General features: G+C 55.3%; 1 gene segment (V, D, J or C); it reads left to right on the top strand.

Moving 5' to 3' along the window:
• Nucleotides 1–1,597: 1,597 nt before the first annotated feature.
• On the top strand, nucleotides 1,598–11,118 carry LOC141919065 (Ig gamma chain C region-like). The segment is given in 6 exon segments: nucleotides 1,598–1,795; nucleotides 1,994–2,087; nucleotides 4,577–4,831; nucleotides 6,632–6,966; nucleotides 8,448–8,777; nucleotides 10,606–11,118. Coding segments are annotated over 6 exon segments (1,547 nt in total).
• Nucleotides 11,119–15,368: the final 4,250 nt, after the last annotated feature.

Raw genomic sequence — 15,368 nt, 5'->3', positions numbered from 1 at the left:
ATTAATTATCGATCTCACTAATTATCGATCCTATTAATCATCGATCTATTGATTATCGACCCCATTAATTATCGATCTATCGATTATCGATCTGACCCCTTACCGCCCCCACCCCTCCCCCCTCCCCCCCTCCCCTAACGAAGCAGCTCAGAACCGGGGCTAAAAACGGCGATTTTGGGCCCAGCCCCGCCCCCTCCCGCCTTGGCCGATTTCTGCAGAAATTCCCCCGAATTCGGGGCAGCGCGGGGGAGGTGACGCCCGGCCGCCTTTTTCCACCGGGGGTGGGACCTTGACGGGGGATTTTTTTGGGTGAATTAATCGTTATTTTGGGTTCTGCAGCTGGTTGATGGTTTTCGAGGGGCCCCGGGACGAGGCTTCGGTGGCCAAAATCGCCGGCGTGGACCCAAAAATCTCCGGTTTGGACCCAAAAAACTATTCAACGGGACGGACGTTGGACACGTCGGTGTGGACCCTAAAAGCTTCGTTCTGGACCCAAAAATCTCCATGAAGAGCCAAAAATGTTCATTATGGAGCCAGAAGGTCATGATGGACCCAAAAACCTTCGTTCTGGACCCAAAAATCTTCATTATGGACCAAAAATCTTCATTATGGAGCCAGAAGTTCATGATGGACCCAAAAATCTCCATTTTGGACCCAAAAATCTTCATTATGGACCAAAAATCTTCATTATGGACCCAAAACTCAATTATGGACCCAAAAAGCTTCATTATGGACCCAAAAATCATTTATGGACCCAAAAATCTCTATTATGGACCCAAAAATCCCCATTTTGGACCCAAAAATCTTCATTATGGACCAAAAATCTTCATTATGGACCAAAAATCTTCATTATGGAGCCAGAAGTTCATGATGGACCCAAAAATCTCCATTATGGACCCAAAAATCTTCATTATGGACCAAAAATCTTCACTATGGGCCCAGAAGTTCATGATGGACCCAAAAATCCCCATTTTGGACCCAAAACTCAATTATGGACCCAAAAATCTTCATTATGGACCAAAAATCTTCATTATGGACCCAAAACTCAATTATGGACCCAAAAAGTTTCGTTCTGGACCCAAAAATCTTCATTATGGACCAAAAATCTTCATTATGGAGCCAGAACTTCATGATGGACCCAAAAAGCTTCATTATGGCCCCAAAAATCTCCATGAAGACCCAAAAATCTCTATTATGGAGCCAGAAGTTCATGATGGACCCAAAAAGCTTCATTATGGACCCAAAAATCCCCATTTTGGACCCAAAAATCCGCATTATGGACCTAAAACTCAATTATGGACCCAAAACTCCTCATTATGGACCCAAAACTCAATTATGGACCAAAAAGCTTCATTATGGACCCAAAAAGCTTCATTATGGACCCAGAAGTTTATTATGGACCCAAAAATCCCCATTTTGGGCCTAAAACTCAATTATGGACCCAAAAATCTTCATTATGGACCAAAAATCTCTATTATGGGCCCAGAACTTCATTATGGACCCAAAAATCCCCGTTTTGGACCTAAAACTCCATTATGGACCCAAAAAGATTCATTCTGGACCCAAAAACTCCCATGAAGACCCAAAAATCTCCATTATGGGCCCAGAACTTCATGATGGACCCAAAAATCCTCGTTTTGGACCCAAAATTCATTTATGGACCCAAAAATCGTCATTCTGGACCCAAAAATCTCTATTGTGGACCCAGAAATTCCTTATGGACCCAAAAATCGTCATTCTGGACCCAAAAATCCCCATTTTGGACCTAAATCTCCATTATGACCCAAAAATCCCCGTTTTGGACCCAAAACTCATTTATGGACCCAAAAACCTTCATTATGGCCCCAAAATCTCCAGCGGAACTTAAGAAGCTCCAAAAATCTCCATTATTGATCCCAAAACTCCAGTATGGCCCCAAAAATCGCAATTATGACCCCAAAACCTCCATGATGGACCCAAAACCTCCGTGATCGACCCCAAAATTCCTCAACAGGTCAAGAGGCTCCGGGATGGACCAAAAATGACCCGTTTGGACCCAAAATTCCAGCGTGAGCCTCGGGGATCCCTCCTGGACCCAAAACCCTCTGGTATGGACCCAAAAATGACCCCCTGAGGCCCCAGGGAGCAGCAGCCAAAATCTGCAGAATTGAGCCCAAATTTCCAGCGTAGGCTCAGGAGTGGGGGAAGGATGTGTGGGGCAGGGAGAGGTGTGGGGCAGGGAAAAGTGTGGGGCAGGGAGAGCTGTGGGGCAGGAGTAGCTGTGGGTCGCAGCTGTGGGGCAGGGAGAGATGTGGGGCAGGGAAAAGTGTGGGGCAGGGAAAGGTGTGGGGCAGGGGGTAGCTGTGGGTCACAGCTGTGGGGCAGGGAGAACGGTGGGGCAGGGAGAGCTGTGGGGCAGGGAAAAGTGTGGGGCAGGGAGAGTGTGGGTCCAGCTAGCCATGGGGCAGGGAGAGCTGTGGGGCAGGAGTAGCTGTGGGTCACAGCTGTGGGGCAAGGAGAGCTGTGGGGCAGGGAGAGCTGTGGGTCGCAGCTGTGGGGCAGGGAAAGGTGTGGGGCAGGGAGAGCTGTGGGGCAGGGAGAGCTGTGGGTCGCAGCTGTGGGGCAGGGAAAGGTGTGGGGCAGGGAGAGCTGTGGGGCAGGGAGAGCTGTGGGGCAGGGGGTAGCTGTGGGTCACAGCTGTGGGGCAGGGAGAACGGTGGGGCAGGGAGAGCTGTGGGGCAGGGAAAAGTGTGGGGCAGGGAGAGTGTGGGTCCAGCTAGCCATGGGGCAGGGAGAGCTGTGGGGCAGGGAGAGCTGTGGGTCGCAGCTGTGGGGCAGGGAAAGGTGTGGGGCAGGGAGAGCTGTGGGGCAGGAGTAGCTGTGGGGCAGGGAGAGATGTGGGGCAGAGAAAGGTGTGGGGCAGGGAGAGCTGTGGGGCAGGGAGAGCTGTGGGGCAGGGGGTAGCTGTGGGTCGCAGCTGTGGGGCAGGGAAAGGTGTGGGGCAGGGAGAGCTGTGGGGCAGGGAGAGCTGTGGGTCGCAGCTGTGGGGCAGGGAAAGGTGTGGGGCAGGGAGAGCTGTGGGGCAGGAGTAGCTGTGGGGCAGGGAGAGCTGTGGGGCAGGGAGAGCTGTGGGGCAGGGGGTAGCTGTGGGTCGCAGCTGTGGGGCAGGGAGAGCTGTGGGGCAGGGAAAGGTGTGGGGCAGGGAGAGCTGTGGGGCAGGAGTAGCTGTGGGGCAGGGAGAGCTGTGGGGCAGGGAGAGCTGTGGGGCCACATGAGCTATGGGGCAGGGAGAGCTGTGGGGCAGGGAGAGCTGTGGGGCAGGGAGAGCTGTGGGGCAGGAGTAGCTGTGGGTCACAGCTGTGGGGCAGGGAAAGGTGTGGGGCCGGGAAAAGTGTGGGGCGGGGAGAGCTGTGGGGCAGGAATAGCCATGGGGCAGGGAGATCTGTGGGGCAGGGAAAGGTGTGGGGCAGGAATAGCTGTGGGGCAGGGTTACATGTGGGGCAGGGAGAGCTGTGGGGCAGGAGTAGCTGTGGGTCACAGCTGTGGGGCAGGGAGAGATGTGGGTCAAGGTTAGCTGTGGGGCTGGCTAGCTGTGGGGCAGGAATAGCTGTGGGGCAGGGAAAAGTGTGGGGCAGGTAAATCTGTGGGGCAGGACCTTCCTCATTCCTGGGAGTATCTGTGGGGCTGGATCCCCCCGTGGGTTGGAGGGAGACTTGGTGTCTCATCCCCGACCCCCATCTATGGGCAGAATTGATCTATGGGGCAGAACTTCACCCATCTATGGGGCAGAATTTCTCCATCTATGGGGCAGAACTTCTCCATCTATGGGGCAGATCCTCCCCATCTATGGGGCAGAATTTATCTATGGGCAGAATTTATCTATGGGGCAGAACCTCCCCATCTATGGGGCAGAATTCTTTTATCTATGGGGCAGAATTGATCTATGGGCAGAAATCCTTTATCTATGGGGCAGAACGTCCCCATCTATGGGGCAGAATTCCTTGATCTATGGGGCAGAATTGATCTATGGGGCAGAACTTCACCCATCTATGGGGCAGAATTCCTTGATCTATGGGGCAGAATTGATCTATGGGGCAGAATTCCTTGATCTATGGGCAGAATTTATCTATGGGGCAGAATTGATCTATGGGCAGAATTCCTTTATCTATGGGGCAGAATTTATCTATGGGGCAGAACTTCACCCATCTATGGGGCAGAATTTCTCCATCTATGGGGCAGAATTTCTCCATCTATGGGGCAGAATTTATCTATGGGGCAGAACCTCCCCATCTATGGGGCAGAATTCTTTTATCTATGGGGCAGAATTTATCTATGGGGCAGAACTTCACCCATCTATGGGCAGAATTGATCTATGGGCAGAATTCCTTTATCTATGGGGCAGAATTTATCTATGGGGCAGAACTTCACCCATCTATGGGGCAGAATTGATCTATGGGGCAGAATTCCTTTACCTATGGGGCAGCACCTCCCCCTCCATGGGGCAGCCGCCCCTCCCCCCCGCTATGGGCCTCTAACCCCTCCCCCTCTTTTCTCTGCCCACAGCCTCCTCCTCCCCCCCCACCCTCTTCCCCTTGACCACCTGCTGTGGGGCCGCCACCTCCCGCCCCACGGCGGCCTGTTGGTGACCGGTACTTACCCGAACCCGTCACGGTGACGTGGGGCGGGGCCTCTCCCGGTGACGTCATCACCTACCCGGCCAATCGTGACCCGGCTACCGGCCGCTACCGCCTGGTGGCCCAACTACGCCCCACGGAAGCCACCCCGGGACGCTCCTACGGCCTCACGGTCGCCCATCCCCCCACCGGCACCAGCGTCTCCAAGGAGGTCAAAGGTCAGGGGGTGGGGGGGGGGAGGGGGGGTGGGGGAGGGGGTGGGGCGTCTTCTCATGAGGGGGAGGGGGGAGGGGCGGAACGTCTGGTTGGACCATGGAGGTTCCTCCAAGTTCTCCATGAGCGTGGGGGGAGGTGGGACCTTCTCATTGGGCCGTGGAGGCTCCTCCACGTCTTCATGGACCAATGGGGGGAGGTGGGACCTTCTGGAGACCCATCGGACCATGGAGGCTCCTCCCACATCTCCATGACCCATGGGGTGAGGTGGGACCTTCTCATTGGCCATGGAGGTTCCTCCACCTTCTCCATGAGTCATGGGGTGAGGTGGGACCTTCTCAAGACCCTATTGGACCATGGAGGCTCCTCCCCCATCTCCATGACTCATGGAGGCTCCTCCACGTCTTCATGGACCAATGGGGGGAGGTGGGACCTTCTCAAGGCTCATTGGACCATGGAGGCTCCTCCCACATCTCCATGAGTCATGGGATGAGGTTGGACCTTCTCATTGGACCATGGAGGTTCCTCCCATGTCTTCATGACCCATGGGGTGAGGTGGGACCTTCTCATTGGACCATGGAGGTTCCTCCACCTCCTCCATGACCCATGAGCTGAGGTGGGACCTTCTCAAGACCCTATTGGACCATGGAAGCTCCTCCCCCATCTCCATGACCATGGGGGTGAGGTGGGACCTTCTCACTGGGCCATGGAAGCTCCTCCCACGTCTTCATGGCTCATGAGATGAGGTGGGACCTTCTCAAGACCCTATTGGGCCATGGAGGGCTCCTCCCACCTCTTCATGACCATGAGATGAGGTGGGACCTTCTCAAAGCTCATTGGCCATGGAGGCTCCTCCCCCATCTTCATGAGTCATGGAAGATCCTCCCACCTCTCCATGACCCATGGGGTGAGGTGGGACCTTCTCATTGGGCCATGGAGGTTCCTCCACCTTCTCCATGAGTCATGGGGTGAGTGGGACCTTCTCAAGACCCTATTGGACCATGGAGGCTCCTCCCATGTCTTCATGGACCCATGGGGTGACGTGGCGACCTTCTCATTGGACCATGGAGGTTCCTCCACCTTCTCCATGAGTCATGGGGTGAGGTGGGACCTTCTCAAGGCTCATTGGACCATGGAGGCTCCTCCCACATCTCCATGACCATGGGGTGGAGGTGGGACCTTCTGGAGACCCATCAGACCATGGAGGCTCCTCCCACATCTCCATGAGTCATGGGATGAGGTGGGACCTTCTCATTGGGCCATGGAGGTTCCTCCACCTCCTCCATGACCCATGAGCTGAGGTTGGACCTTCTCAAGACCCTATTGGACCATGGAAGCTCCTCCCCATCTCCATGACCATGGGGGGGAGGTGGGACCTTCTGGAGACCCATCAGACCATGGAGGCTCCTCCCACATCTCCATGAGTCATGGGGTGAGGTTGGACCTTCTCATTGGACCATGGAAGCTCCTCCTATGTCTTCATGACCCATGGGGTGAGGTGGGACCTTCTCAAGGCTCATTGGACCATGAAGGCTCTCCCACCTCTCCATGAGTCATGGAAGCTCCTCCCCCATCTCCATGACCATGGGGGTGAGGTGGCACCTTCTGGAGACCCTGGAGGTTCCTCCACCTCCTCCATGACCACGAGCTGAGGTGGCACCTTCCCCCCTCTTGCCCCACCACAAGTTCCTCCCTTGAACCCCTCAACTTCTCCAACCTCCCCAAGTCCTCTCCCCCCCCAACCACCACCACCACCACCGAGAAGGTCTTCTCCTGACCTCCACCTTCTCCACCCCACCCCACAGTTTGTGAAGCTTCATCCCGGCCGATTCCTCCTGAGGTCCAAGTCTTCCACGCGACCACCTGCAGCTCCACGGGCGAGGACATGGTGGAGCTCGTCTGCTTCATCACCGGCTTCACCCCGGCCACCGTGGAGATCGAGTGGCTAGTGGACGGGTCAGAGGGCTCCTGGTGGCCACCCAGACCTCACCGTGTCCAGATGAAGGAGCCAACACCTACTCGGCCACCAGCCGGACCAACGTCAGCAGCGTCGATTGGTTGGAAGGGAAGACCTTCACCTGCCAGGTCAAACATCTCGCCTCCGGGACCATCATGCAGGACCACGCCCGCTTCTGCTCAGGTGAGGGGGGGAGGGGGAGGAGGTCACGTGACCACCATGGGGTCCCACCAGAGATGTTTGATGGGACCACGATGGGTCCCCACCAAGGGAGAAGGTTGAGCGATTGTGGGTGGAGAAGGTTGAGGGATCGTGGTGGGTTCCACCATCCCAGAAGGTCTCAGGGCCATAGTCCCACTAGGGAGAAGGTCACGTGACCACGATGGGGTCCCCACCAAGGGCAGAAGGTCTCATGACCATGAGTTCCACCACTAGAGGTCTCAGAACCACCCCAGAAGGTCTCAGGACCACGAGTCCCACCAGGGCAGAAGGTCCCATGACCATGATGGGTTCCCACCACCCCAGAAGCTCCCACGACCACGAGTCCCACCACCCAGAAGCTCCCACGACCACGAGTCCCACACCCAGAAGGTCCATGACCATGATGGGTTTCCACCACCCAGAAGGTCCCAGGACCACGAGTCCCACCACCAGAGAAGGTCTCAGAACCACCCCAGAAGGTCCCATGACCATGATGGGTTCCCACCCACCCCAGAAGGTTCCATGACCACGAGTCCCCCACCCAGAAGGTCCCATGACCACGATGGGTTCCCACCACCCAGAAGCTCCATGACCACAAGTCCACCACCCAGAAGGTCCCATGACCACGAGTCCCACCAGGGCAGAAGGTCCCATGACCACGATTCCCACCACCCAGAAGGTCCCATGACCATGATGGGTTCCCACCACCCCAGCAGCTCCCATGACCACGATGGGTTCCCACCACCCCAGCAGCTCCCATGACCATGATGGGTTCCCACCACCCCAGCAGCTCCCATGACCACGATGGGTTCCCACCACCCCAGAAGCTCCCATGACCACGATGGGTTCCCACCACCCCAGCAGCTCCCATGACCACGAGTCCCACCACCCAGAAGGTTCCATGACCACGAGTCCCACCACCCCAGAAGGTCCCATGACCATGAGTCCCACCAGGGCAGAAGATCCCATGACCATGATGGGTTCCCACCACCCCAGAAGGTCCCATGACCACAACTCCCACCACCAGAGAAGGTCTCAGAACCACCCCAGAAGCTCCATGACCATGAGTCCCACCACCCCAGAAGGTCCCATGACCATGACGGGTTCCCACCACCCCAGAAGGTCCCATGACCACGAGTCCACCACCCAGAAGGTCCCATGACCATGATGGGTTTCCACCACCCAGAAGGTCCCATGACCATGATGGGTTCCACCACCCCAGCAGCTCCCATGACCACGAGTCCCACCACCCCAGAAGGTCCCATGACCATGACGGGTTCCCACCACCCAGAAGCTCCATGACCACGAGTCCCACCACCCAGAAGGTCTCAGAACCACCCCAGAAGCTCCCATGACCCCGATGGTTCCCACCACCCTCCAACCCCCCCCTAGAACCTCCCCTGACCCCCCCCCCCCCGCTCCTCCAGCAGAAGACACCCCACCCCACCCCATCTTCTCTCCAGGCCAGGACACCCCATCGGCCAATCGCATTGTCCTCTACGTCCTCCCCCCCACCCTGGTGGACCTTTACATCAACCACGAGCCCAAACTCCGCTGTTTGGCCACCAACTTGCCCAGCGACTCGGACCTTCAAGTCTCGTGGTCCAAGGAGACCCCCGGTGGCCTCCAGCCGGACCTGCTGGACCTGCGCGAGCAGTTCAACGGGACCTTCACGGCCACCAGCACGGTGGCCATCTCCAGCCAACAGTGGGAGGCCGGCGAGCGCTTCACCTGCACCGTCCACCACCGGGACCTGCCCACGCCGCTGCACCGGAGCATCTCCAGGAGCACAGGTCAGGGTCTTCTCCAACCTTCTCCAACCTTCTCTGATCTTCTCCGACCTTCTCCAACCTTCTCTGATCTTCTTCAACCTTCTCCTCACATCCATCTCCTTCAACCATCTCCAACCATCTCTGATCTTCTTCAACCTTCTCCTCAACCATCTCCTTCAACCTTCTCCAACCATCTCCAACCTTCTCCAACCTTCTCCAACCTTCTCTGATCTTCTCCAATCATCTCCGACCTTCTCTGATCTTCTCCAACCTTCTCCTCAACCATCTCCTTCAACCTTCTCCAACCATCTCCAACCTTCTCCTCCATCTCTCCTCCATCTCCTCCACCCACCATTTCCTCCACCTTCTCCTCCACCTTCTCCTCCATCACCATCTTCTCCTCCACCTTCTCCTTCACCTTCTCCTCCATCTTCTCCACCCACCATCTCCTCCATCTTCTCGTCCACCCACCTTCTCCTCCATCTTCTCCTCCAACCTTCTCCTCCACCCACCTTCTCCTCCACCTTCTCCTCCATCCACCATCTTCTCCTCCATCCTTCTCCTCCATCTCCTCCACCCACCATTTCCTCCACCTTCTCCTCCACCCACGTTCTTCTCCACCATCTCCTCCACCTCCTCCTCCACCTTCTCCTCCACCCACTTTCTCCTCCATCTTCTCCACCCACCTTCTCCTCCATCTTCTCCTCCACCATCTCCTCCACCCACCTTCTCCTCCATCTTCTCCTCCATCCACCATCTTCTCCTCCACCTTCTCCTCCAACCTTCTCCTCCATCTCCTCCACCCACCTTCTCCTCCATCTTCTCCACCCACCATCTCCTCCACCTTCTCCTCCATCCACCATCTCCTCCACCATCTCCTCCACACACCATCTCCTCCACCCACCTTCTCCTCCATCTCCTCCACCCACCTTCTCCTCCATCTTCTCCACCCACCATTTCCTCCACCTTCTCCTCCACCCACGTTCTTCTCCACCATCTCCTCCACCTCCTCCTCCACCTCTCCTCCACCCATCTCCTCCACCTTCTCCTCCACCCACCTTCTCCTCCATCTTCCCCTCCAACCTTCTCCTCCACCTTCTCCTCCATCCACCATCTTCTCCTCCACCTCCTCCTCCAACCTTCTCCTCCATCTTCTCCACCCACCATCTCCTCCACCTTCTCCTCCACCCACCTTCTCCTCCATCTTCTCCTCCATCCACCATCTTCTCCTCCACCTTCTCCTCCACCCACCTTCTCCTCCATCTTCTCCTCCATCCACCATCTTCTCCTCCACCTTCTCCTCCAACCTTCTCCTCCATCTTCTCCACCCACCTTCTCCTCCACCATCTCCTCCACCCACCATCTCCTCCACCTTCTCCTCCACCTTCTCCTCCACCCACGTTCTTCTCCACCATCTCCTCCACCTTCTCCTCCACCTTCTCCTCCACCTTCTCCTCCACCTCCTCCTCCACCTTCTCCTCCACCCACCTTCTCCTCCATCTTCTCCTCCATCCACCATCTTCTCCTCCACCTTCTCCTCCAACCTTCTCCTCCATCTTCTCCACCCACCTTCTCCTCCACCATCTCCTCCACCCACCATCTCCTCCACCTTCTCCTCCACCTTCTCCTCCACCCACGTTCTTCTCCACCATCTCCTCCACCTTCTCCTCCACCCACCTTCTCCTCCATCTTCTCCTCCATCTTCCCCTCCGACCTTCTCCTCCACCTTCTCCTCCATCCACCATCTTCTCCTCCACCTCCTCTCCCAACCTTCTCCCCCACCCACCCCCTCCTCCCCCACCTTCTCCTGCCCCCCCCCCCGCCCTCTCTAACACCCCTCCCCCCACAGGCAAACCATCCCCACCCCACGTCTACTTGTTCCCGCCCCACCCCAACGAGATGTCCCAGGACACCCTCACCCTCATCTGCCTGGTCTACGGCTTCTACCCGGTGGACGTCCAAGTCCAATGGTTGAAGAACCACCAGAACGTCCCCGAGGACGATTACGTCACCACCCCCCCCCTCAAAGACGGCCCCAAAGGCTCCACCTTCTTCGTCGTGAGCAAGATGGCCGTCGCCAAGGCCGACTGGGAGAGTGGCCACCCCTTCGTCTGCATGGTCCTCCACGAAGGGTTGTCCATGAAGTTCACCCAACGGCAGGTGCAGAAAAGTCCCGGTAATTAAGGAGCTCGCGGGGTGGGGGGGGGGGAGGGGACACACACACACGTATGGAGGGGTTCAAGGGGGTGGGGGAGGGGAGGGGCCACCACGTGGCTTCTTCAGGCCCCGCCCCAGAGCTCTGTAGCCACCCCCACCCCCCCCACACACACCCCGTCTAATAAAGTCAACTGGTGGCATCTCGTCAGGTTCTTGGAGGAGTCCGGTGTCTTTGAGGGGTCTTTGAGGTTGGGGGGGGGGGGGTTGGGTGGTTGAGTGGTTGGTTGGGTGGTTGGTTGAGTGGTTGGGTGGTTGGTTGAGTGGTTGAGTGGTTGGTTGGGTGGTTGGTTGATTGGGTGGTTGGTTGAGTGGTTGGTTGGTTGAGTGGGTGGTTGGGTGGTTGAGTGGTTGGATGGTTGGTTGAGTGGTTGGGTGGTTGTTTGGGTGGTTGGTTGGGTGGTTGGTTGAGTGGTTGAGTGGTTGAGTGGTTGGTTGGGTGGTTGGTTGGTTGAGTGGGTGGTTGAGTGGTTGAGTGGTTGGTTGGTGAGTGGTTGGGTGGTTGCGTGGTTGGTTGGGTGGTTGGTTGAGTGGTTGGGTGGTTGTTTGGGTGGTTGGGTGGTTGGTTGGTTGAGTGGTTGGGTGCTTGAGTGGTTGGTTGGGTGGTTGGTTGAGTGGTTGAGTGGAGTTGAGTGGTTGGTTGGTTGATTGGGTGGTTGGTTGAGTGGTTGAGTGGTTGGTTGGGTGGTTGGTTGATTGGGTGGTTGGTTGAGTGGTTGAGTGGTTGAGTGGTTGGTTGGGTGGTTGGTTGGTTGAGTGGGTGGTTGAGTGGTTGAGTGGTTGGTTGGTTGAGTGGTTGGTTGGTTGATTGGGTGGTTGGTTGAGTGGTTGAGTGGTTGGTTGGGTGGTTGGTTGATTGGGTGGTTGGTTGAGTGGTTGGTTGGTTGGTTGAGTGGTTGGTTGATTGGGTGGTTGGTTGAGTGGTTGGTTGGTTGGTTGAGTGGTTGGGTGGTTGTTTGGGTGGTTGAGTGGTTGGTTGAGTGGTTGGTTGAGTGGTTGGGTGGTTGTTTGGGTGGTTGGGTGGTTGGTTGAGTGGTTGGGTGGTTGGTTGGTTGGTTGAGTGGTTGGTTGAGTGGTTGAGTGATTGGGTGGTTGGTTGGGTGGTTGAGTGGTTGGTTGGTGGGTGGGTGGGTGGGTGGGTGGTTGAGTTGTTGGTTGGTGGTTGGTTCTTGGGTGGGTGGGTAGTTGGGTGGTTGGTTGAGTGGTTGGTTGATTAGTTGGTTGGATGGTTGGGTGGTGTTTGAGCGATTGGTTGGTTGGTTGGTTGGTTGGTGGGTGGGTTGGTTGGTTGGGTGTTTGGGTGGTTGGGTGGTTGGTTGGCTGGTCGGATGGGTGGAGGGGTGGAAGGTTGGTTGGTTGGTTGGTTGGTTGAGTGGTGGGTGGGTGGTTGATGGGTGGGTTGGTTGGTCACCGGTTGGTTGGTTCATGGGTTAGTTGGGGTGGGAGACAGCAGGCGAGTGGCTGGTGGGGTGTGGGGGCTGCTTGGTCAGCTGGATGATGGGCTGGTTGGTTAGCTGGTTAATGGGCTGGGGGCTGGTTGGTTAGCTGGTTAACGGGTTGGTTAGGGGCAGGGAGATGGTGGGTGGGTGACTGGTTGGTTGGTTCATGGGTGGGTTGGTTGGTTGGTTGGTTGGTGGGCGGGTGGATGGGTTGGTTAGCGGGTTGGTTAGCTGGTTAATGGGTTGGTTGGGGACAGGGAGATGGGGGGTGGGGGGTGGATGAATGGGGGAGGGGGGGGATGGACCAAGGGGGGGGGGGAGAGATGGTTGGGGGGAGTCTCCAGAGATTGGAGGGGGTGGATGGGGGGGGGGGGTTGGTTGGTTGGTTGAAGAGTTGGGTCATTGGTTGATTGAAGAGTTGGGTCATTGGTTGGTTGAAGGGTTGGTTGGTTGGTTGGTTGGTTGGAGAGTTGGGTCATTGGTTGAAGAGTTGGTTGGTTGAAGAGTCGGTTGGTTGGTTGGTTGAAGAGTTGGGTCGTTCGTTGGTTGGTTGGTTGTTGAAGAGTTGGGTGGGTGGTTGGTTGAGTGGGTGGTTGGTTGGTTGGTTGGTTGGTTGAAGAGTTGGGTCATTGGTTGGTTGAAGAGTTGGGTCATTGGTTGGTTGAAGAGTTGGGTCATTGGTTGGTTGAAGAGTTGGGTCATTGGTTGGTTGAAGAGTTGGGTCATTGGTTGGTTGAAGAGTTGGGTCATTGGTTGGTTGAAGAGTTGGGTCATTGGTTGGTTGAAGAGTTGGGTCATTGGTTGAAGAGTTGGTTGGTTGAAGAGTCAGTTGGTTGGTTGGTTGAAGAGTTGGGTCGTTCGTTGGTTGGTTGGTTGAAGAGTTGGGTCATTGGTTGGTTGGTTGGTTGGTTGGTTGAAGAGTCAGTTGGTTGGTTGGTTGAAGAGTTGGGTCATTGGTTGGTCAAGTAGATGCTCATTGAGTTGATTGGCCAACACACACACCCCCCCCCCCCCCCCCAGACCTTAACACCACAACAGGGGGTGCCCAGAGGCCCCAGAGGCCCCTCCCACCCCCCACCCCCACCCCACCTGACCCTCCCCCCACCCCCCCCCCCACCCCCTCCCCCCACCCCTCCCCCAGGCCTGGACCTTTCAGCCGGGACGTGCCTGGAGGAGCCCGACGAGGAGCTGGACGGGCTCTGGGCCACCGTCGCCGTCTTCATCACCCTCTTCCTCCTCAGCGTCTGCTACAGCGCCACCGTCACCCTCTTCAAGGTGGGCACCCGTGGGTGGGGAGGGGGGGTGGCGACCTTGGGGGGGAGGGGGTGGTTTGGGGGTCCCCACCCCCCTCTGGGGGTCACCTGACTCCTCCCTTGTGTGTGTGTCGTCCCCCCCCCCCCCCAGGTCAAGTGGCTCTTCTCCACCGTCCTCCTCCTCAAACAGACCCCGCGGCGCCGCCTACCGGGATGTCCTCAAGGAGGCGGTTTAGGGACACCCCCCCCCCCCGACACCCCCCCCCCAAAAAAAAAAATCCCCTTTTCTACCCCAAATCCTCCTTTCCCCCAAAAAAAAAACCCCATTTTTGCCCCCAAAATACGACTTTTTCACCCCCCCAAAACCCGTTTTCAGCCAAAAAAAAACCGTTTTCACCCCAAAAAAACACTTTTTCACCCCCCCCGAAAATTGTTTTCAGCACAAACTCCACCGTTTTCACCCCAAAAACCCACTTTTTCACCCCAAAAAACCCTTTTACCCCACAAAAAACGTTTTCAGACAAAAAAACCGTTTTCAACCCAAAACCCGATTTTTTCACTCCCAAAACACCCATTTTCAGCCAAAAACCTCCCATTTTCACCCCAAAAAAACACTTTTGCACCCCCAGAAAAATATTTTTGGCCAAAAACCCCCATATTTTCACTCCAAAAACCCACCTTTTCACCCCAAAAAAATCTCTTTTACCCCCCAAAAAACGTTTTCAGCCCAAAACACAATTTTTCACCCCAAAAAACCCATTTTTGGCACAAAAAACCCCCATTTTTCACCCCAAAAAACCACTTTTTCACCCCCAGAAAAATATTTTCAGCAAAAAACCCCATATTTTCCCCCAAAAAACTCACCTTTTTCAACCCAAAAAACGCCTTTTACCCAAAAAAAACATTTTAAGCCCAAAACACATTTTTTCATCCCAAAACACCCAATTTTGGCCAAAAACCTCCCATTTTCACCCAAAAAAAGCACTTTTTCACCCCCAGAAAAATATTTTCACCCCAAACCCCAAATTTTCACCCAAAAAAACCCTTTTACCCCCCAAAAACGTTTTCAGACAAAAAAAAACCCGTTTTCACCCCCAAAACCCGATTTTTTCACCCCAAAAAACCATTTTCAGCCAAAAACCTCCCATTTTCACCCCAAAAAAACACTTTTGCACCCCCAGAAAAATATTTTCGGCAAAAAACCCCATATTTTCCCCAAAAAACCACCTTTTCAACCCAAAAAACGCCTTTTACTCCCAAAAAAAGTTTTCAGCCCAAAACACAATTTTTCACCCCAAAAAAAACATTTTTGGCCAAAAAAAACCCCATTTTCACACCCAAAAAACACTTTTTCACCCCAGAAAAATATTTCAGCCAAAAAACCCCATATTTTCCCCAAAAAAACTCACCTTTTCAACGCAAAAAACGCCTTTTACTCCAAAAAAACATTTTCAGCCCAAAACACCCAATTTTGGCCAAAAAAACACCCATTTTCACCCAAAAAAAGCAGTTTTTCACCCCCCAGAAAAATATTTTCGGCCAAAACCCCCCCATTTTCACCCCAAAAAAACTTTTTTTCACCGCAAAAAACGCCTTTTACCCCAAAAAACACGTTTTCAGTCAAAAAAAAACTTTTCACCCCAAAACCCAAGTTTTTCACCCCAAAACACCCATTTTCAGCCAAAAAACCCCATTTTCACCCCAGA

The sequence above is a fragment of the Strix aluco genome, unplaced genomic scaffold, assembly GCF_031877795.1.
Source record: "Strix aluco isolate bStrAlu1 unplaced genomic scaffold, bStrAlu1.hap1 HAP1_SCAFFOLD_131, whole genome shotgun sequence".
NCBI lineage: Eukaryota > Metazoa > Chordata > Aves > Strigiformes > Strigidae > Strix > Strix aluco.
The sequence above is the reverse complement of the archived record's forward strand: the minus strand, read 5'-3'. Positions and strand labels throughout refer to the sequence as shown.